This window comes from Malus domestica, chromosome 15, assembly GCF_042453785.1.
Source record: "Malus domestica chromosome 15, GDT2T_hap1".
In the NCBI taxonomy this organism is placed as follows: domain Eukaryota; kingdom Viridiplantae; phylum Streptophyta; class Magnoliopsida; order Rosales; family Rosaceae; genus Malus; species Malus domestica.
In genome coordinates, this window is record NC_091675.1 from 50,279,404 (window position 1) to 50,303,785 (window position 24,382).

The window sequence follows — 24,382 nt, forward strand, 5'->3', positions numbered from 1 at the left end:
CTAAGATGAGAAATAAGGTACGGGTGCATGGACGTACGGACACAATTCAATTAGGGTTAACTTTTAGGCAAATATTTTCGGTGGCCATTCAAAAGTTGATTGGGTTGAACTTACATTACCAATTGGATTTGAAGGAAAACAATTTTTATCTAGAATTTAAGTTAAAAAAACAAATCAAGCAGAGCAAATTTCCATCTTTCTAACAATGCATCTTCTTCTTTGTCGTGAAACAACTGAAGAACAAAGAGAAAGATTGCGAGATTTTAATATTAATTATCAAGCATATTAGTTTATTTCTTGTTAATTAGCTAGCTGGTTGGTTAATAAATGTCTACTATATATGTGACTTCTACTGTTTTGGAGAGGAAGAGAAGAAAGGATTAGAGATTAAGGACATAATTATATGGAAAGGTCGATTTTAACCTGAGTGCTAACATATTTAAAAGAAAGCCTAAAAATTATCCATTTTTAGATTATACCCTTTGACCAACATTCCACATAAGCAAACTTTCTTTTTTTGAGGTCAAAGTTTGAACTGATTTTTCATTCCTAATTTACCCTCTAAAGATAACAGTTACATTTTGCTCATTAGTTAATTATATAATTTCCTGCATTAATGGGTTATTTATATTTTTCATTCATAATTTTCAACGGTATTAGTTAGGGGCTCTAGTTATTGTATGTATTTCACTTTGGTTTGATTATAGGATTTGTTTTTTTTTTTTACACAACAATATATTTACACTAAATAGTAGATGAAAAAATTGGTATCGAACTCGTTATTTACGATATTTAAACCTAAAATTTCTTACTTACAAATAAAAAGAAATACTACTAGAGTATATACTAAGTGGTATAATTATCCATATCTTATTTATTTACGTTCACAAAGATTTGTGCACTATACCATTTCCTTGGTGTAAAGAACCAGTCCTAGACAATGACATGAAACATATTTGCACTTATACAAGTACAAACAGTAAGTAAACTATGGCTGTGTGAACATAATCACGTGGCATTATTTGATTGCTATGGAAATTATGCACATGCATCAATTGCCACTTGCCAGCATCTTCCCACTTACGTGTAACTACTCGGAAACTCACTCCACCACCCCCTCCCCTCTAATGCTTTAATAATCACCGCACGATCATACCTGGATACGTATATATATATATATAAAGGAGACATAACTGCACACATAATTGTTAATCAAACAACAAACACTTACTGATCACAAAACCGAGAAATTAATTAAACCCCTTCATTAATGGAACCCCAGGCTGCAGACTGCCGCGTCTCTCCGGCAAGATACAAAGGAGTTCGCAAGCGAAAATGGGGCAAATGGGTGTCCGAAATCCGCGAACCAGGAAAGAAAACCAGAATATGGCTAGGAAGCTACGAGGCGCCAGAAATGGCAGCTGCGGCCTATGATGCAGCGGCATTGCACCTCAAAGGGTGTGGGGCGGCGCTTAATTTTCCTGAAATGGCTGATAGTCTTCCGAGGCCGGCCAGTTCAAGCGCAATGGACGTGCAACTAGCGGCTCAAGAGGCTGCATTGAGGGTTAGACGACAGCAGCTGCCAATGGAGGCATTTCCAAAGGAGGAGGCGGGTGACTCGTCGAGGGGTTTGAGCTCAGCGCCAGTGACGGTGGGACTGTCTCCGAGTCAAATCCAGGCGATTAATGAGTCGCCGTTGGACTCGCCAAAGATGTGGATGCAGTACATGTGCAGGGCTCATGGCCATGAGGCTCCGTCGTCGTTAGGGGGAGACCTGTGGGACACTGATAATTCCAGTCCAAACAAGTACTATGAAGGTGATGTCGAGTCAATGGACTACGAAGATATGCAGCATTGGTCCATTTGGGATCCCTAGTAATACTTAATTAGATTATTTATTATAAAATTGAACACTAATAGTGTAGCCAAATATAGAACAAAAATAAATAAATAATACAATATACTAAGTGTTTGCTGCCTTGGTATCTTTGCCCTTTGGCCATGAATTTTTTTTTTCAAGTTACATTTTTCAATGAAAACTTTCAGTTCATGAAAAAGATGGAATAACTAACTATAGTGTTACTTCTGGTTCTTGATCTGGTGTTAATTAGAATTCCATTGAATTAGATAAATCATATAATTTAAAGGAATTTAAATCTTTTGCACTCAAAACTTTATGTGGTCTCTCTGTGACTTATATATGTGAATAACATGTGTCATTTTGACTTAATTTATCTTTAGTTTTTCATTTTTTTATTGAGGAGATAAGTTGAAGAGTTAATTAATACAGTTAAGTGGAGCTTAAATAAATGGCTAGATATCAACAAATGAGAGGTTACAAAGAGGTCACAGAAGATTTTGGATGCAAAAGATTTGAACTTGATTTAAAGTATACTAAGATAAGAAATGAAAGTAGAGATGAATGATTTTTTTTAATTTTTTTATATATAATTTATAGGAATTAAAGGTGATAAATTATATAGTATCGATGATAACCTACAATATTGTGGATGTTGAAGTTATAAATTTCATTCATAACTCATGAGTAATTCATCTTCTACATGCAACTTAAACAAAATTTATTCATTTCTTCTTTCACTTGCCTTGATTCTAGTGAACTATCAAATCCAGTCCATTTCTATGCACTGAGCGAACTCAAACTTACAAAACAAACTTGTGAAGAAAGAAGTTTGAAAATTACACTAGATTTTGAGGAGAAACTTTCAAGGTCCTAAATCCCACGATAAAGTAATGACAATATAGGTGTTATTTTTCAATTTAAATTGTGACGACGCTCTTTATGTTGTGAATTATCGGATCACTATCAAGGTGGAATGGAAACATCTGGTATGGGCGGCCAACTGAGTGACCTGTTTGGGCTGTTCCCAATATGGTCAATTGGTTTATGGTGGAACCTCAATTTTTTTATGGTCTCAGAACAAGTTGTCCATGTGTGGAGCCCAATGGCCAACGTGCTCCACGTCACCCCGTTTGTGTTGTCCACGTGTTAGGCTTGAAACTTTGCCACATGTGAGGGAGCTTGTTGAGAATGAATCCCACATTGGTGAGAGGAAGGACCTTGCAAGGACTTATAAGAGGTTGGGTTATTCTCCATATTACCAATTGCTTTTATGGTATAACCTCTAACTTCTTCAACAACAACTAGCAGGAACAAGAAGCGCACATAATGGAAGTTGCAGCCTTGAGCGGCCAATCGGCTTTGCTCGTTACCTATTTTATTCGGCATTTTAAAGCCTTTTTAGTGAGGTTTATTTGTTCATGAGGGATTCCTTGATGTAATTAAAGCCTATACATATAAATAGAACGTTAGGGTTTTCTTCTTTGTATGAAAATTACAAAGAAAACACTTGGAGAGATTGTTATCGGTGGGGGAGATATTGAGAGCTAGGGTGTGAGATTGTTAATGACACACCCCGTCCCGAAGGAGGGCATGCTAGCCGTCACGTGAGAGTGACGTAACCATTTGCACAGTACGGAAGCTTTAAGATACAATTTATAAGTTGATACACCCGAATGTGAGTCCTAATTTTGTCCAATCTGTCAGAACACCGTCGAATTCCTCGTAGTCACCACACCTTTGTGATTCTTGAACCTGGAGGGGCGCAAAACCAAAATTGAGTGGGTCAGTAAAACAATTCTTTTCCAAAACCAAACATTTCTCAAAACGTTGTAACCCCTCTCCGTAAAACTTGTATACTTTCCCAGAAATGTAAAATATAAATATACATATATATTCTCAAAACTTCATTTTTACTATCTCAACATTTTTCTTTATCAATCATGCCATGCCATGTCTAATTCAACAGTTAAGTATGGATGCATCAACAATAATCATATCAGGTGCAAGAAAGAAATCAACCGGAGGCCCTCTAATAGCCCTGTACGGTTGAACCTAGAGCTCAAAATCTATCACTCTCACTCTGCCGGAGTCACCTCTGTGACCTGTACGGCCTTCTGCACACAAGTTACGCTCTAGTGCTTTCTCATCAATCATCTGTGCACATAATCTAAGGTCACCCACCAGTCGAAATCTCACTAACACTCTACGACTGGCCCGTCGCACCCACTCCGCGTGGACTGTGCGACCAGCATCTACTTGGATCCAAGGCGAGCGTGCGATGCGGTGAATACTATAAGCACTAAACCATGGTGCAGGATTTGAGCTCAATATACATCAACATCATCATAACAGTAATTAAATACTCACCTGATACTCACCTGTGCGTCCGCCGCACCATTCATTCATATGCATCATATCTCAATTCATACTTTTCATATCATTTCATGCATGGCAATTCGATTCACATTTCTATATACTTTTCATATCATTTCATGCATGGCAATTCGATTCACATTTCTATATACTTTTCATATACTTTTATGCATGGCATCTCAATTCACATTTCAATATACTTTTCATATAATTTTATACATTGCATTTAAAGCATACTTTCATTAAATTTCAATTTCTGGGAAAACGTCAAGTATATATATATACGGAAAACAAAACTGCCCACTCACCTGGAGTTCGCCCTACAACTCCCTAGCACAATACGTCAAGGCGTCATGACGATCGCCGCCTAGAACAGTAATCAAATCCAACCTCAGAATTCATATCGATAGAATATATAACTTATATAAAATACGTCACTACGTAGATCGATCCGGAAGATCTGCCACTCAGATTTTAAATCCATAACTTCTAGAGGTCCACAATATATCTCTAGGATAACATCCTAAAATTTCATTACCATCCAACGGTCGGATCATCAATTCACATTTTCACCTAATGCGAAAACTATAAAACGTTATTCGAACACCTAACCAACAATCCTTAATAACTTTCTCATACGGTGCTCAATTTGGGTATATGAATATACCACAGTGATCTACTCGACGTCACGGACGTCAACATATTTTTAAAATAATTTTTTACTGTAGCACGCGCCCCCACGCGCCAAGGAAGGCACGGGTCCACGCGCGCCCACGCGCACCTTCTTCCTCACGAGTTCGCCGGACTGGTTTTTCTTCGGTGGTCGGATTCTGGGCATTTTTCAAATGCCTTGTTCTCCTTCGTTTTTCACCCATTTTCTTCGTATAATATATCAAATTGAAGCCCCAAACATGTAGAATCACAATACACTACTTTAAGGCTCTAAAAATCAAGAAATATCACTGGAAAATTCCCAAGAAATTCGGCCAAAATGGAACCACGTGATCCCGACGTCCAAATCCTTCAAACGAAGTACTCCGAGCTTCCTTGGGACTTTCTAAAGCTCGCTGTGATCTTGTTTTAGCCTAAAACATAACCATTTAAAAGATCATGAACAGTACATAAACACGGGACCTTAAAAACTAGGGTTTCCCGAAGTAGAACTTACCTGAAATGGATACCATCGTGCTCGTGAAGTCTTCAGGGTTCCAATGGTGGTCTTAGATTCGTCGTTGGTATAGATTTAGGGTGGTTTTGTGGTGGTCCGTGTGAGTTCGAAGGAGAGGGAGAGAGAACTGAGAGTTTCGTGAGGGAGGAGAGAGAGAGAGACAATGTTACGGGTTATGGGGAGGGTTTTGAGGTGTGGGGATCCCACGTGTCCAACCCAATCCCAATTTCAAAAATTCCAACATAAAAATCCAAACTTAAGCCTAGCTTAAGTTCCTAAAACCAAATAACTTAGGAACTTTAAGTAAAACCAATTGTTAAATTTTCGCCCCTTAGTCCCGTTTAAGGGCATTTTCATCTTTTCACGTCCTCGGAATTAAAATTCCGGGACGGGCTGTGACAGTTAACCTATGATATTAAGGGAGAATGTCTTATGGTTAAATTAAAAAATAAATAAATAAAACACCCTTAGTTAAATGACATGACTAAGAAACCATATTTTCAAAGTGACGGATAGGGTCTTCCTCTTCAATCTACTGTGTCCCGAGTTCAAACTCTCTCCCCTCCCTATAGTTGAGTTGAATTTATCTTATCGTTTGTCTAAAAAACAAAAAGAAACTATGCTTTAATATTAGAAGGACAAAATAGTAAACACCAATATTGTATACAAAACACTAAAAGTTATATTATTGGCATTCCATAAGGGTGCGTTTGGTACGCAGACGGGACGGAACGGGACGGGACGGGACGGAACGAAGGTGTAATTTTTGAAAAAGACATGGGGTATATTTGTCTTAAAATGGTAAAACATTGTGTTCCACAGACGTGGAACAAACCCGTTCCAGGGGGGCAGATGGGACGCAAAAACACCCAAAATCTGTCCTGTGGAACAGCCCGTTCCACCCATTTTTGGCGCACCAAACGCGGGACGGAACGCCTCGTCCCGTTCCGTCCCGTCCCGTCCCATGTACCAAACGCACCCTAATAGTACATGAACTCCTCCTATGAAGAAACTTAAGAGAAAAATAACACTAAAGAGGAACCAATAGCTCTCAAACTGAAAACAAAATAAAAACACAAAACCCATGTATTGTGTAGTTAGCATCATTTTCTCATTATTTTCTTTCACATATATACTCACATATCTTTTAGACAAAAACTACTTCATACCATATGCTTTTGGAGCCACATCAAGGTATCCTCTTAACCTGATCCTGATAAGACACAGAAAACTTTCGATTTGTAGCTACATAGTTTTCAAAGAATACTCTTTGCCAACTTTGTAGTACTCGTGCTTCAGTTTCAAATGAGTTGGGAGCTGGGAATCCTCAGGCTGCTAAAGTGACGGTCTGTGCTGTAATGGTTCTTGCCGTGGCGGAAATGACTGTTGTTTGCACATCTCTTTTATCATACCGCCATTGTTATGGGTCCTCTTATTAGTAGTCTCTCCACTGTTATGGATGGGTTACAAGCACTACTTTCAGGTTTGTATCCCCAACTTAACTTCCATTGTTATGGATGGGTTACAAGCACTACTTTCAGCCTTACAAGGCGCTGGCAGTAGCGGAGCCAAGGTGGGTGCAACCCCAATAACCTTGTGCCAAATTGTAGGGTCTTTTCGGCTAACAGTAAAAGGCAAAGAAAAATTGAAAGGCCTAGAGCCTTTCCGGTGCCGACAGTCCCAAACAAGAAGAAGAAGGTGCTGCTGCTCCACTTGTTAGCCATCACTTCATCAAAGTTGTAGTTGTTGTCCTAGCTTTGAGTACATTAATTGTGGAAAAATCTCATTAAAATTTCAGTGTCTTTGTTTTTGCATTTTATTTAGTATATTTCCTGTGGGTTTGCTTGAGTTCGTTTCCAATTGGTTATGGTACTGTTTTTAGCACAACAAATTCGTCGTCCATCTCCGTATACATCACCAACAACTCTCTCTCAGCGCCTCTTCTCCCCCTGCTAAATCTCTCCACCACTGTGAATTTACCTGTGGGTTTGCTTGAGTTCGTTTCCAATTGGTTATGGTACTGTTTTTAGCACAACAAATTCGTCGTCCATCTCCGTATACATCACCAACAACTCTCTCTCAACGCCTCTTCTCCCCCTGCTAAATCTCTCCACCACTGTGAATTTACCACCTGGAAGCCTCCAGATTGTCAAACTCGCATTTTCGGCCTGCCCTATCTAGGGCGTCGAATTGGCCGGCAACTTGTGATACTAGACATGAATTATGGAGCGCAAGCCACGACAGTATACTCCTGACCCCATCGTTGTAAATTTTTGGCTCTGCTAGTGGACGCTGGGTTAGGTGATTATTGTCTGAGTTCTTCATCGGGCTCGCCTTAGGTCCAATTGCCCAAGTGGGCTGAGTGTTTTGGGGAGGGGAGAGAGTGAATTGAGTTGCCAATCCTCAAGGCAATAAGCATATGTGAAGTTGCTCTTATAGTGTCATTGGTGCCACTAGAAACTAGGAAATAGAGACACTGATAAAAATTTGTGTTCTATTTAAATAAAAAATGAATATTTGTGAGTTGATGTAGTTGCCATTGCAGCTTGTGTTTTACAAAATGGAATTTTTTAGAATTGTTTTTTTTTTTTTGGGAAAAGGGGCTATTTTAAAAAAAAAATTCCCAAAAACAAATTAAGTACGAACTTGCCGAATCTAAAATTTTGTAAATGTAAATACCACCGTACAAATAATGCCAAGTGGGACCCCCTTGCATTAGAAGCACACAATTTTGGAATTTGGAGGAGCTAATTTCATGAATTGACATTTCAGGGGGCTTGATTTGACAACCTTGCCCTCACTACAGTTACCCTTGCACTTCGGCGAAGAGCCTTACGACGTCGTTTTGGGTTTGAATTACGTAAGGGTACTTTGGTCTGCCAAAGACTAGTTTTCTTTCAGGTTGGATCGGATGACGTGGGCTGTGTTCTTCGTTTGGGAAAGCAGGCTTCTTTCTCCTGTCCTGTATATCCCTCTCTCAGCCTCACTTGAACTCTCATCTCCGCCGGAAGAGGCAAACCGAGACGCTGTTAGCGGCGGAAGGAATACCATCACAGGGTAAGCAGCCGTCATAGAACTTTGACTCCAATTTTTCTTGGATTTGTTTGTTTATCTGTTGATAAATAGTATTGGGAAGAATAGGGAAAATGAGGTTCTAGGTTTTGCTTAACACAAATTTGAGTTCGGAATTTCTATAGAATTTGATTTCTCATGGAACCCTTTCAGAAGAAGAACATCAAAGCCGAATAGTCGTTGACATCTTTCAGACGCTTCTCTTTTCAGCTTGCTTCTCTACATTCTGAGAATTTGAATTGTCTCTGATATTGGGTTGTCTCGATTCTGCCTAATTTTGTTTGGGTTTCTATGAAATCTTGTGATTTTGATTGGTTTGTCTATCGTTCAATGCGAATTCTGATGCGGGTTTGGTTTGTTTTCGGGATTTGTTTGGATGGTCGATTTATTGTCATGTTACAGGGCATTTGTTTGCATTGTTCTGCATTAGTTTTAGTTGGAATTAACATATGCGTTATAATTAGTGTTCCCTGCATTAATGCAAAAGGTTTTCGACCAGGTTAAGGACTTGCAAGAGAAAGTCTGAGAAGCCAATAAAGTACAATAACTACCACGGTTCTCCACGGTAATTTCCTTCACCTATGCCCTCACTTTGCATTATAGGGATAACTTGCATGAATGTTACTTATATTCTCTGCACTAATACATAGTTCTCGATTAATGTTTGCATTTTTTTATGCTTGCTTGATTCTCTAATTAACTTCTGCAATATCCCAGCTCTTGTTCTCGGAAAGTTTTAGTTAGCTTCTTTCATATGCCTTTGTAGCCATTATGGTATAGGAGAGACGTGTACAGAATGGAGTTTTTATATTAGTTTATAATTCAACAAATTCCAAAAGAGTGATTGTTGGTTTCTCTCAATATGATGTTACCAATATGGTGTCTTATGCAAGTAAGGATGCCATACCCTCTAGTAACGAGAGCATATGGTTTTTCATCAATGCGCAACATCCTGGCATTTTCTTTTAAAACAGTGAAAATAAAATTCAGATCAAATCTACAATTTTACCAATGTTTTTAATTTGTCTTCTTAATTGTAAGTTTGTAAAGCAGATGTAGAGTTCTGAGTTTTATAATTTTGTTTCCTAGTAAATTGAAAGAATTAATTGTTGTTTATAATGTGATTTTATAAATATGGTCCCCTCCATGCTCCATGCTCCACGTTCCATGCAAGTAGAATAGTGATGATAATAATTTCACAAAGTTTAAGGTGTCATGTACATGTATTTCAGTTTTTATTGTTCTTTTAGACACTGGAAGTACAAATTATGTACAATATCTTTTAACATGGAGTTTCGTTTTCGTCGATTCATATTTTTTATGGGGGTAATTTAGAAGTTTGTCTGTAATTGTTGATCAGGTTTACCGTGTTTCATTTTGATTTTGTTTAGGATGATGTGTATATATGTCTTATCACATCTGGCAACCCCCCAACAGACAGAGGGGACTGAATTTTGTTATGTTTCCATGATGTGTTTTGGAACTTAAACTTTAAACACAATAAAAGTATTCAATAATTAACAAACATGCTCTGGTACCTTGATTATATAGCAAAAGTGATTAGCTTGTTGACATTAGTGTACATATTTAAACTATTGTTCTTGGATTGTTTCCTGATTTAGAACGTTTATGTATTTTACTCTGAAGTTTTACTATTAATAGCTATATGTAGGTAAAGTTTGTAAATTCAGCGGCCTTTTGTTCTCTTAAAATGTTGCCATTAGTACCTTAGTTGTTTATTATAATGTATCTTTTGTACCCACTACCCATCAAGAAAAATGTACTTTTTTTATATTGATTTGTTTTCTCTTTTAATTTGAGAAGAACGAGAGGTTATATAGTTCTTAGAAAGAAGCCTTGCTGAGTTTTCAATGGGTGAAGAGCACCAAAGAAATTTTAAGAATCAGTTAGAGCATGAGAAGTGGCTAATCAATGTGTTTCTTCTAATTTACTGATAGGGGAACTGGCTTCTTGCAGACTTGTTGCTATGAGAATGTATATCCGGGGGTTTCCAGTCAGATGCAACAAAATGATGTTCTTCAAAGATTTTTTCGCTTTCCAGGAAGCAAATCATTGGAACAGTTGATGATTACGTTGAAGAATTGTGCTTCTGATTGCTTTTGTTTGCCACATGGAGGACCATACATTTGTTGTCGGTCAAGAGTTCCCTGATGTCAAGGCCTTTAGGAATGCAATTAAAGAAGCTGCAATTGCACAACACTTTGAGCTTCGCATCATAAAAAGTGACCTTATCCGCTACTTTGCAAAGTGTGCAACAGATGGCTGTCCATGGCGTATCCGGGCTGTGAAGCTTCCTAATGCCCCAACCTTTACAATAAGAAGCCTTGAAGGGACGCACACTTGTGGGAGAAATGCACACAATGGGCACCATCAGGCTTCCGTTGATTGGATTGTCAGTTTTATAGAAGAACGCCTGCGGGGTAACATCAATTACAAACCAAAGGATATATTGCACGACATCCATAAGCAATATGGGATTACTATACCGTATAAGCAAGCTTGGCGTGCAAAAGAAAGAGGACTTGCCGCAATTTATGGTTCTTCTGAGGAAGGGTATTGCCTTCTTCCATCATACTGCGAACAAATAAAGAAGACCAACCCTGGAAGCATTGCAGAGGTATTTACCACTGGTATAGATCACCGTTTCCACCGGTTGTTTGTGTCCTTTCATGCGTCCATTTATGGATTTCTGAATGGTTGCTTGCCTATCATTGGGCTTGGCGGAGTTCAGCTAAAAAGTAAATATCTCGGTACTTTACTCTCTGCAACTTCGTTTGATGCGGATGGTGGATTATTTCCACTTGCATATGGCGTTGTTGATGTAGAAAATGATGAAAGCTGGATGTGGTTCCTGTCAGAGTTGCATAAGGCACTAGAGATGAACAGTGAGAATATGCCGGAGCTCACATTTTTATCTGATGGACATAAGGGAATTGCAGATGCAATAAGAAGGAAGTTCCCAAATTCATTAAATGCTTTTTGCATGCGCCACTTGAGTGAAAGCATTGGAAAAGAGTTCAAGAACTCAAGGCTTGTTCATCTTCTATGGAATGCTGCATATGCCACTACCACTATTGGCTTTAAAGAAAAGATGGTTGAAATAGAGGAGGCATCTCCGGAAGCTGCAAAATGGCTACAACAATTTCATCCTTCCCGCTGGGCATTGGTTTATTTTGAAGGAACACGTTATGGCCATCTCTCATCAAATATTGAGGAGTTTAATAGATGGATTCTTGAAGCTCGTGAGCTACCCATAATCCAAGTGATTGAGACAATTCATATTAGATTGATGGCTGAGTTTGAAGAACGGCGTTTGAAGAGTAATTCGTGGGTTTCTGTACTTTCTCCGTCTGCTGAGAAGCGTATCATAGAAGCCATCAGCCATGCATCCACATATCAGGTCCTTCGGTCTGATCAAGTAGAATTTGAGGTTCTTTCACCAGATCGATCAGACATTGTGAATATTGGCACCCATTGTTGTTCCTGCCGTGATTGGCAACTATATGGGATACCATGTTCCCATGCTGTGGCTGCCCTCATCTCCTGTCAAAAAGACGTACACGCCTTTACACAGAAAGTTTTTACAGTTGCAAGTTACCGCGAAGCATATGCGCAGGAGATATACCCTATCCCAGGAAAAATTGAATGGAGAAAGACAGATGAGTCTTCTATGGATGACGATATCCAGGTTGTGCGACCTCCCAAGTTTCGTAGACAGCCAGGACGACCGGAAAAGAAACGAATTTGTGTAGAGGACCTGAATCGCGAGAAACATACTGTCCATTGTAGCCGGTGTAACCAAACTGGACATTATAAGACAACTTGCAAGGCAGAGGGTATTGAAAGTATCGAACAGTTCTAGGTGTCTAATTTTGTGCTCTAGAGATCACATCCTGAGCGTTTACTGTTACCTCAACGTAGGTTAGTATCGTGTGATTTCGACCATACAAGTTGTTCAGATGATGTAAATTAGAATTTGTCCACTGTATTACTAGATGTACAAGTAATTCGAAGGAACTTCTGAAAATGGAAGATGTATCTTCTGTAATGAGGTGCTAAGAAGCAGCAGTTTTTCGTTTCTTTGTCGATGTGTTCATTGTGTTGGAATTTTCTCTCTTGCTCTAATGGAAGACGTGACAGAACCGAGTGCAATGACGTTCTATGATTCATATAGCCGACCTCATTTAGTGGGTCAAGGCTTTGTTGTTGTTGTTGCTGCTCTATCTCCTATTTGCAGGAAGTTGCTTAAGACAGAACGGAGTTGCTAGATTTCTGATGAAAGAAGCCTCTGACAGTAGCAGTGGCGATGATGTTAGCTCCCCCATAAAGGAGTGGGTGATAGGCTTCTTGCTCATCAAGGAAATGAGTACGATATTCATTATTTAAAGAGATTTATGACTAAGTTGTATTTATTTGGGTCTTGATAAAGTTGTGCCATAGATTTCAACTGGTATGGAAAATAGCATCTCGCACCTAAGTTTACATATTAAGACCATCCTCAACTAACATATTGACAATTGATATATTGTTATTTTGTGGGTTCAGTTTACCTTTTTACCCTATTATTTTGTTATGTTTTTGGATTAAAATGATTATTTTGATAAGTTTTGTAGAATTATAGCTAGGAGTTAAACGTGGATTTCGAAAGAAAAATTACAAGAAAAGCACGAAGAAAGCCGGGCTCGTGGAGAGAATTGGGCTGGCCGGAGGAAACAAATCCAAAAAGGCTTTGGAGTGGTGCCCTGTACAAAAATGAGAAGGAAAGCGTTGGTTTTTCTTTCCAAGAAAAGTATCAAAACCAAATCCTAACTTTTTACTTTATGAACAAACGATACTGTCTACACTAAGGATGTGAGAGAGTAGGCAAATTCTCATAATGGACTAGCAATATTGTGGTTCAAATTCGCCTGTTGCGAGAATTGAACTTAAGACCTCTCACTTATAAGTAAAGATGAACATCACTAGACTGTAGTGGCAAACTAAATCCTAATTTGATTAGTTGTTTATTATCCTAGTTTTGATGGAGTTTAAGTGTTTGTAGAAATTTCATGTAAAATTTTGATTTAATCCTCTCAAAATCTCAAGAGAATATGTGAGATCTGCGAATACTTAAAATATGCTACGAAATTTCTCAAAGTTCCTAGAATTCTTCAACTTTTTAAAAATACTTTGAAATCAATTCCTAATTTAATTTACTTGAAATGTTATAAACTTCTTTAAAATTTTAAGGGTGCTTTAGATTTCGGCCCTTACAACTCATTATTTTTAGATAAAAACACATCTATCTTTAAAGATCCAGTTTAAGCCCAAATTTAAAATTTGCAAATATATGGGAATACTATTGACCTATTAATACAATTTATTTACACTTATGCCACTCATACTTTATGGTCCCTTTTCAAATTCCTAAATTTATGCCAAATTAAAAGTAGTAGAAAAAGTGAAATAAAATGTAAAAAGTGTTTGCATTAACCATATCCATGTCAAACTAGAAAAGTAATTTTTTTTTTTCGTGATATATTTTGTAGCAATTTTACCCATATTAATTGGTAGATAAATTAGTTTGTTCCAATTATTTAAAAAGAAAAATACTACACGTATATTATATGTTTTGAATCAAATAACATTCCTCTAACTTTTAGGTAAATTATTTTCTATGTATTGTTATATATGTTAGACACGTGTTGTTGTATAAACATGAGTGGAACATAATATTGTTGATTTATACATCAAACTGCATTTCTTTTGTTATAGGTAATTTATTTTCCATGTACAAGTACTTATGTTAGGCACGTTTTGTTGTTGGTACATACAATATTTTGTATCATTGTAAAGAAAGATATTACATTACACCCATGGTATAATTGTAGTAGGTAAATTATTGAAAATTAATTTGTAGTTAGGTAATGAACATTTTGCATCATTAGAAATGAACATTTCAAATAGTAGGTAGGTAAATTAATTTGTTCTAATTATATAAAAAAATTGCACTACACCTAGTTATATTTAATTTTTCCAATTATTAAAAACATTTATACTACACCCAACCAAATAACATTTATCTAACTTGTAGGTAAATTATTTTCCATGTATTGTTAGATATGTTAGGCACGTTTTATTATTGTTAATACTATGCATCGAACTACATTTCTTCTTAATATAGGTAAATTATTTTCCATGTATTAATACATATGTTAGGCACGTTTTATTATTGTTAATACTATGCATCGAACTACATTTCTTCTTAATATAGGTAAATTATTTTCCATGTATTAATACATATGTTAGGCACACTTTGTTGTTGGTATAAACATTATTTTGCATCATTGTAAAAAAGAGATATTATATTACACCCATGGTATAATTGTTGTAGGTAAATTAATGTGCATGTAGATAATGAAATACAATGTTCTAATATATTAATAAAAAAAAGGATAAATTCAAAAGTATTCAAGAGTAGGGTGCAAAAAACTGAATCGAATAGTTTTATGAAAATTCAAAGCATTTCTAAAAAATTAATATGCAATAAATTTTTAACATTAATGTCTTTTTTTTTCTTGTTGCAAAATCATTTACTCTCTCTTTACAATTAATTCTCTACATCAAATATGTAATAGGGGTATTTTAGGCATGTGAAAAATGTAAAATGTGTGAAGTAATATGAAATTAATGAATTTGCTTATGTGGATCCTAGTCATTGGGTTTTCTTTGAGTAAAAAAGTTATGTAGGGTTTTATATGAAGAAAATTGAGTTGGAAGGGCTAAAATCATATTTTCAGAATTTTAATTGAATACACTTGGATTTTTTTAGAATTTTAATAAACTAACTTAAGTACTGATTCAATACACTTTAAATTTTAGAGCATAACTTAAAATACTAATTGAATACCCATAGATTTATTAAAAAATATAAAATATCTCAAACTTCCAATTAAATACACTAATCAAATTGTTGAGATAGAGTAAGGTGGTGAAAGATACCATTATAATCAGGTACTTCTTGCAGATTTTTTTTTTTGTGTGGAATACATTGATATTTTTACATTAAAGGGAGGGGGAGTTCAGCTTAACCACACAATAGGAAACCTAATTTGGTATCGAATTCGCCATCCATGAGATTCGAACCTAAGACCTCTCACTTCCAAGTGAAGAGGAATACCACCAGACCGCATTACTGAGTGACTCTTGTAGTTCGTTTTAATGTAAACATAAGTGACAAACTTTTTCTACACTTGCACTATGGTTTAATGATATTTCTTTTTACTTATAAGTAAGACGTGTAAGGTTCGAATCTCGTAGATAGCGAGTTCGATATCATAAAGCACACCAATTGTGTCCCCAATTAAGTTTCAACTTTCAACCAACCATTGAAACCCAAATCAACCAAAAAGCCTCAGACTTTGGAAAGCAAAAAAATCTCCCACATTCTCAAAGGTTGAAGCCAAAGCAATAATGTCCCTGACGAGCAGAGCTTGTTCTTCAGTTGTCAAAGTTGACAAGGAGACGATAACCCTGGAGCTCGGACGACCATCTGTTTGACGTGGATGGTGGTGGCCATGCAATCATAACTCATTGAGGACATGGCAGTTTACAACCGTTCCATGGATGCAAAACATTTGGACAGCGTAGCTGGTGACGTCTTCCCCAAGGTCCTCTAGTATTGGAGAAAGTAAAAAGCTGAGAACAACGAGACGGAGAGAAAGAAGTGGGAGGAGTGCTTCATGAAGCAGGTGGAACTAAAAATCAAGAGCCTGGTGGATAAATTTGACCTGCCAAACTTTAGCTGACATGATGAAGGGCAAGACTTCTAACATCCCTAACGATTTCACTGTAAGACATATATTCAACATAGCCAATAGATCACATATATGCTATTGAATCACGAAACACAAGAACAATATTACAATACAAGAACAAAGATGAAGCATACTTGCAGAACTCGATGCAGAAGAAGAAGCCATCGCAGCCTTGGAACTATTAGCCTTCTCCTCTTTAGCAAAACATAATTGCTCTCCAAATAATAGGTCTTTGGTACGAGATACGCAGATAGATTGTAAGAGAAGTGCCTAATGTTCATATATATACTCATTGAATGTCTTCCTAACTTATTCTCCTATTAGAATCAGTATAGCAGACAATCTTCCACAAGATTTCAACATAAGCAAAGACTTCAAACCAAAGACAAGGTTAAGTCCGAATCCTAAGATAATTCTCGATAGTAATCCCAAATAGAATAGGATTACTCCAAGCTTATCAACAAGACTTTTCCATACTATAACTGGCTCAATGTGTCAAACTCATACTCACACTCTAACATTCTCCCACTTGAGTATGTGAAATGACAACCAGTCCTTCAAAATATGGAAGTGATCACTAAGTCTAAGTTAATCAAAACTTGAACTCACATTCAACTATACCTATGCATCTCAAAGCATGGAGCTCTAGAATCTCATCTGCACATCACAGAACTAATTCAAGAACCATAACATACTCAATTTGCATTCTGCAATCATGTGAACAAAAATTTCCAGTAATGTCCAAAAGCATTACTCCCACTCATTTAAGCCTATCTCAACACAACAAAGTCAAGACTCTAGCTATTAGTAATGAATATCATCAACCAACTATTCTCACAAAAGAACAGAAAAATGAAAGCTTAAAAGATGCTTCAACAAAATCACAAATCGATTTTCTAGCAAATAAACTATCATTCATAAAACCATGTCTTCTTGAAACAATTAATCACCTCAAAAGGAAAAATTGAATAACTAAAGAAAACCAAAATAAATTAAGCTGGAGAACTGACTAACAAGACTAAACCAGCTTATTAAAAACCATAAAATAACTTATCTTCTCAGAACTGCTACTTTTTCAAAAACCATAACATAAGAAACATCGTCAGCAATCCCAAATCTTCAATAGCTTAATCACTCCCATCGATCAAAAGATCTTGACAACATGGCCTTTGAATATATTATTTGGAAGTGCCTTGGTCAGGGGATCTACTATCATCAGATTAGTTGATAGAAAAAGTATCTCAATTTCGCCTTTCTTTACAACTTCTCTGACTTTAAGGAACTTCACATCCATCAATCTAGAAGCTGAGGTTCTTTTGTTATTCTTCGAGAAGAACACAGCTGCACTATTATCACAAAACATCTTGACAGGTATTTTCATAGATTCTACAATCTTCATCTTAATGACATAATTCCTTAGCCAAACAGCTTGTTTCATACCTTTAAAACATGCTACAAACTCTGTTTCCATTATTGAAGTAGATACAATTGTTTGTTTAGCACTTTTCCATGAAATAACCCATCCACCCAACATGAAAATATAGCCACCAGTTGACTTCCTCTCATCTACATCCCTTGCAAGATCCGAGTTTGTATAGCCTGTTATTTCCAGTGTATCATCTCTGCCATATACCAACATATGTCCCTTTGTTCTCTGTAAATACCTCAAAACCTTCTTCACAGAAACCCAATGAGCCTCACCTGGATTTGCTTGAAATCTTCCCAACAAACCAACAATAAAGGCTAAGTCAGGTCTAGTACATACATTGGCATACATAAGACTATCAACCAATGAAGCATAGGGCTTCATCTTCATTAGTTTAATCGCATGTTCACTTTTAGGACATTGTTCTTTACAGAACTTATCACCCTTGTTTACTGGAAAATTAGCCTTGTTGCAATTTTCCATTCTTTATAGAAATTATCACCCTTGTTTACTGGAAAATCAGCCTTGTTGTAATTTTCCATATTAAACCTGTTAAGTACCCGATCAATGTAGCCTCTTTGTGACAAACCAAGAAGCTTTTTGTTCATGTCTCTCACAATTTCAATTCCTAAAACATAATGAGCCTCTCCGAGATCTTTCATTTCGAAATTAGCACTAAGAACAACTTTTGTTTCCTTCAATAACTGAATATCAGAACTTGCAAGAACAATGTCATCAACATATAGAATCAGAAAAATGAATTTCGATCCTTTGAACTTGAGGTAGATGCAATCATCCATTTTATTCTCAACAAAGCCACGTGCTGTCATTAATTGATCAAACTTAAGAAACCATTGTCTTGAAGCTTGTTTAAGTCTATAGATTGACTTATTAAGCTTACACACCATACTTTCCTTCCTCATTTCAAGAAATCCAGTAGGTTGAACCATGTAGATATCTTCCTGCAATTCTCCATTCAAAAATGCAGTCTTGACATCCATTTGATGCAATTCCAGATCATAATGTGCTGTTAAAGCCATGATCACTCTCATGGAATCCTTGGAAGAAACTAGGGAAAATGTATCATTGAAGTCAATGCCTTCCCCTTAAGGGAAACCCTTGGCAACTAATCTTACTTTGTATCTCTCAATTCTCCCTATAGCACCCCTTTTGGTTTTATAAACCCACTTACAACCTATAGGTTTAATTGTTAAAGATGGAGTTACAAAAGTCCAAACCTTGTTCCTGCACATTGAATCCAGCTCTTCTTCCATTGCTTTCTGCCAAAGAACCATTTGTGCACTTTGCATTGCTTGAGTATAGGTTATAGGGTTATTAATATCTCCCAGATCAAACTCTGTCTCTTGTAAATACACATAATCTTGTGAAATAACCGGCTTCCTAGTTCTACCAGATTTTCTCAATGTTGGCTGAAGTAGTGTATGGTCTGGTTCTTGAACTTGTTGCTCTTCATCTTGTATAGGTTGATCATTATTTTGAATAACTGCTTCAGAAGCTGCCAATGAAGTCACAACCTCATCCACCTCATGATCTGAGTCATTATTGGATACTGGTAGATTAGGTAATATTGGAACACATCCATAATCTAGCTGTGATGAACTGTTATGTTGCTGATCTATTTCTTCAATATTGAAACTATCTTGGACCAAATCAGAAACATCATCTTGCTCAAGGAATGTTGCATTGTGAGTTTCTTGGATTCAAGTTTGTGCCTGAGGACAATAAAATTTGAAGCCTTTTGACTTATCAGAATACCCATTGAAGAAACAAGAATTGGTCCTGGAATCGAGTTTTCTCTCATTAAGGTTGTAGAATCTGGCTTCAGCCTTACATCCCTAAACATGGAAATGATTAAAACTAGGTCTTCTTCCAGCCCACAATTCAAAGGGTGTTTTAGGCACAATTTTGGAAGGTACTCTATTCAGAATGTAATTGGTAGTCTTCAGTGATTCACTGTCACATCCCGGCCCAGGCCCCTACCATATCCCGGGCTCAACTCCGCTGTAGCATGATATTGTCCGTTTTGGGCCCCGACCACGTCATCACGGTTTTTTTTTTGGGAACTCACACAAGAACTTCCCAGTGGGCCACCCATCATGGGATTGCTCTCGCGTGAACTCGCTTAACTTCGGAGTTCTGATGGAACCTGAAGCCAGTGAGCTCCCAAAAGGTCTCGTGCTAGGTAGAGATGGGAATATACATATAAGGCTTAGAGGATCCACCCCTGGTCGATGTGGGATGTTACAATCCACCCCCCTTAAAGGCCCGACGTCCTCGTTGGCACACATTCGGCCAGGGATTGGCTTTGATACCAAATTGTCATATCCTAGCTCGGACCCTCACCACATCCCGGGCTCGACTCCGCCGTAGTATGATGTTATCCGCTTTGGGCCTTCCTAGTGGGTCACCCATCATGGGATTGCTCTCGCGCGAACTCGCTTAACTTTGGAGTTCCGATGGAACCTGAAGCTAGTGAGCTCCCAAAAGGCCTCGTGCTCAGTAGAGATGGGAATATACATATAAGGCTTAGAAGATCCATCCCTGACCGATGTGGGATGTTACAATCCATCCCCCTTAGGGGCCCGACGTCCTCGTTGGCACACATCCGGCCAAGGATTGGCTTTGATACCAAATTGTCACATCCTGGCCCGGGCCCCCACCACATCTCGAGCTCAACTTCGTCGTAGCACGATATTGTCCGCTTTGAGCCTTCCTAGTGCATCACCTATCATGGGATTGCTCTCGCATGAACTCGCTTAACTTCGGAGTTCTGATGGAACCTGAAGCCAGTGAGCTTCTAAAAGGCCTTGTGCTAGGTAGAAATGGAAATATACATATAAGGCTTAGAGGATCCACCCCTGGCCGATGTAGGATGTTACAATCCACCCCCTTAGGGGCCCGACATCCTCATTGGCACACATCCGGCCAAGGATTGACTATGATACTAAATTGTCACATCCTGGCCCGAGCACCCACCACATCCCGGGCTCGACTCCATTGTAGCACAATATTGTCCCCTTTGGGCCCCGACCACGCCATCACGGTTTTGTTTATGGGAACTCACATGAGAACTTCCCAGTGGGTCACCCATCTTGGGATTGCTCTCGCGCGAACTCGCTTAACTTCGGAGTTCCGATAGAACCCGAAGTCAGTGAGCTCTCAAAAGGCCTCATGCTAGGTAGAGATGAGAATATACATATAAGGCTTAGAGGATCCACCCCTAGCCGATGTGGGATGTTACTTTTACCCCAAAGGAAACTAGGTAATTTTGATCTCGAAATCGTGCTTCTTACCATCCTTATCAAGGTCATGTTCCTTCTTTCTGCTACCCCATTCTGTTGTGGTGTAGCTGGTGTTGTGTATTGGGCCACAATGCCTTGTTGCTCAAGAAAACTAGCAAAAGGCCCATTCTGTTGACATACTTCTGTGTACTTGCCAAAGTATTCCCTTCCTTTAACTGATCTAACAATCTTAATTACCAAGTTTAATTGTTTTTCAACTTCACACTTAAAAACCTTAAAACAGTTAAGAACTGCAGATTTTTCACTTATAAGGAAAGCATGGCTATGTCTAGAGAAGTCATCAATGAAACTCACAAAATATGAATTATCACAAATGGTTTTAACTGGAAAGGGTCCACAAACATCAGCGTGTATGATTTCTAGTAGGTTTTGACTTCTTTTAGCATCTAACTTCCTAACATTTGTCATTTTTCCTTTTAAACAGTCAACACACTTGGATGTATTTTTGAAATCAACAGCAAGAATCAAATTTAGCCTTGACAACTGAGAAATCCTATCTTTTGAAATGTGTCCCAATCTTTTATGCCAAAGCATAAAAGAGTTTTTAGAACCATGCATTCTTTTGGTAGTAATGTTCAAAATATGCAGAAGATTTTTCTCTATTGTGCATTGTAACTTCCATAAGTTGTCATTCAAAAAAGCTTTACCTATTAATGAACCCCTTTTGAAAAACTTAATGCAAGTTTCATCACCAATGAAAACGTACTTTTGTTTAACTAATTTTGATGCAGAAATCATCCAATTGCATTATGAAACCAATGTCTAATTTGAGTTTAACTACCCCAATAGCTTCAACATGCACTTTTGTTCCTTCCCCAACATAAACATTAAAACTATTAGTTTCCTTTTGTTTTTCAAAATTATGCAATGAATTAGTTATATGGACTACTGAACCAGTATCAAACCACTAAGAATTGACATGTATTTCAATGAGATTTGACTCCTCACAAACATAGACATCAGTTCTACCTTTAGCCCTTAACCATTCTTTGAAAATCTCACAATCCTTCCTATAATGACCTTTGGTTTTACAGTGGTGACATCTCATTTTTTCAATGTTCTTAGTTTTCACATTAAGGTTGTTAGATCTAGGGGAGAAAGAATTCTTAGCAGGTATCACAGATTTATCAACATATTTAGATTTAGAAGATTTACCAGGATGAAAATTCTTCCCTTTAGCAGATTGCACGAAATTGACAATTTCAACTTCCTTGCCCTTCTCTTGTTTCTGTCGGCTTTCCTCTTGCACACATTGAGCTATAAGCTCATCCACTGTCCAAAATTTGTCCTGAGTGTTATAAGACACTTTTAGTTGACTATACTTCTGAGGCAAGGCTTGCTGGATCATGAAAACCAACTACATTTCACCAATTTTGACATCCATGGAATTGAGCTTTTTAGCAGCATCAGTCATTCTCATTATGTGATCCCTGATTGATATTGCTCCTTCAAACTTGTAGGTGGTGAGAAGTGTAATATGTTGTGCAATCTCAGATTTCTGTGACACCTTGAATTTTCCTTGGATTGCCTTAAGATAATCAGATGCTAAGTCACACCTTTTGATGCCTCCACGCACAGTCACAGTCATTCCACTCTCCAAGTTTGAGAGTGCAACCTTGTTTGCTCTTGTCCATCTTTCAAATTCCACCTTTTTAGCCTTTGTGCTTCTATCATTGAGAGGTGTAGGTTGTGGAGTGTCTAGTGCCATATCGTACTCATTAAGGCTTAGAGGATCACATTCCATTCATAACATTTTCCAACAGCAACGTAATTAATGAACAATTGAAAACTTTCAAGTTGATTCAGCAGTATTCGTATGCAATTATGGATTTTATAGATTACATTATCTAAATCTTGCTATCTAACTCAAATCTTCAATATAACATATATAATATTTGAAAAATATGAATTTGTTAAAACATACCTCTCAAAATCAAGCACAAGGATTTGCAGTATTTGATAAGAATCAATGGAAAAGATGAAGATTTGTTTTGTTTCGCAAAGAATGAGAAGCATGAAAACTTCCCAACCAACACAACCGAAAAACAAAGAAAGAAGAAAGAGGAGCATAGGCTGTTAGCGGTCAAACATTTTAAAAGTTTTTAAAAGGGTAACGGCTCTTCTAGTGAAACGATGTCGTTCGCATCTTTAATTAAATAGCTATTTTTTTATGTTCTTTTCCTGGGTTTCGACAGTTCATGATGAACACCCATGTAATACTTCATCAATTCTTGAACAAATTTTTCGAACTCAATAGCGATAATCAACCATGGCTCTGATACCACATGTAAGACATATATTCAACATAGCCCATAGATCACATATATGCTATTGAATCACGAAACACAAGAACAATATTACACTACAAGAATGGAGAGGAAGCATACCTGCAGAACTCGATGCAGAAGAAGAAGCCATCGCAGCCTTGGAACTATTAGACTTCTCCTCTTTAGCAAAACACAATTGCTCTCCAAATAATAGGTCTTTGGTACGAGATAAGCTGATAGATTGCATGAGCAGTGCCTAATGTTCATATATATACACATCGAATGTCTTCCTAACTAATTCTCCTATTAGAATCAGTATAGGAGAAGACAATGTTCCAAAAGATATCAACACAAGCAAGGACTTCAAACCAAATACAAGGTTAAGTCCGAATCCTGAGATGATTCTCAATACCAGTAATCCCAAATAGAATAGGATTACTCCAAGCTTATCAACAAGACTTTTCCATACTATAACCGGTTCAATATGCCAAACTCATACTCACACTCTAACATTCACCCCTGCTGGAGGAGGAACTTCGTAGGAATTAAACCCATGGGCATTAGAGGGTAAAGCTGTTTAGTACGAGGAATGTTCGGTGTCTGAATGAGTATCAAGTAACTTAGTTACATTCATCGATGCAACAGAGACAGAGAGAGCATCTGTCCAAGCGATATAAGCACAAGAGGTTTGATTTTTACAACTGAGTTTGTCATGCATGTACGTTGATTAAGAATGGTGTGACCCTTGATAAGTTTTTAAGTAGCACTAACCACTGATATTCTCTGTTAGTTATCAACTTCTGATCAGGTTTGAATTAGTCCTTCTTGGTCTTTTCAGTCATAAGATTGACATGCCAATAAGTCAACCAATGGATTTTCTCTAAAAGTAATAGTGAAAGGTTGAACAGAATTTTATTTCAGGATGATGCTATTAAACATTCTCTAATACAGACGATGCTCACAATTGATATAGTAGAGCTCACATCTATTAGAAATAGTGTCGACAGATGTGTTACTTTTGTTTGTCCAAACAATTTTGTTGTTTATTTTCATTATATATTGAATAAACCACTCA

General features: G+C 37.4%; 2 protein-coding genes across 5 annotated transcripts; both read left to right on the top strand.

Annotated features, from left to right (window-relative positions):
• Positions 1-1,197: 1,197 nt before the first annotated feature.
• On the top strand, positions 1,198-2,006 carry LOC103431731 (ethylene-responsive transcription factor ERF022). The gene has a single exon (XM_008369904.4). The coding sequence runs from the start codon at positions 1,271-1,273 to the stop codon at positions 1,874-1,876; it is 606 nt and encodes a 201-aa protein (XP_008368126.2). The 5' UTR covers positions 1,198-1,270; the 3' UTR covers positions 1,877-2,006.
• A 6,295-nt stretch (positions 2,007-8,301) lies between these two features.
• LOC103402125 (uncharacterized) lies at positions 8,302-12,577 on the top strand. Of its 4 annotated transcripts, none has more exons than XM_008340865.4 (3): positions 8,302-8,459; positions 8,974-9,039; positions 10,433-12,577. In XM_008340865.4, the coding sequence occupies exon 3, from the start codon at positions 10,606-10,608 to the stop codon at positions 12,355-12,357; it is 1,752 nt and encodes a 583-aa protein (XP_008339087.1). In that variant the 5' UTR covers positions 8,302-8,459; positions 8,974-9,039; positions 10,433-10,605; the 3' UTR covers positions 12,358-12,577. The 4 variants fall into 4 exon arrangements, with proteins under 4 accessions (XP_008339087.1, XP_008339086.1, XP_070669865.1 ...); XM_008340864.4 differs by having other exon boundaries at positions 10,452-12,577; XM_070813764.1 differs by having other exon boundaries at positions 8,322-8,459; positions 8,962-9,039.
• Positions 12,578-24,382: the final 11,805 nt, after the last annotated feature.

Coding starts and splice junctions, on each gene's coding strand:
- LOC103431731 (XM_008369904.4), top strand. CDS start 1,271: ATGGAACCCCAGGCTGCAGACTGCCGCGTCTCTCCGGCAAGATACAAA.
- LOC103402125 (XM_008340865.4), top strand. CDS start 10,606: ATGGAGGACCATACATTTGTTGTCGGTCAAGAGTTCCCTGATGTCAAG.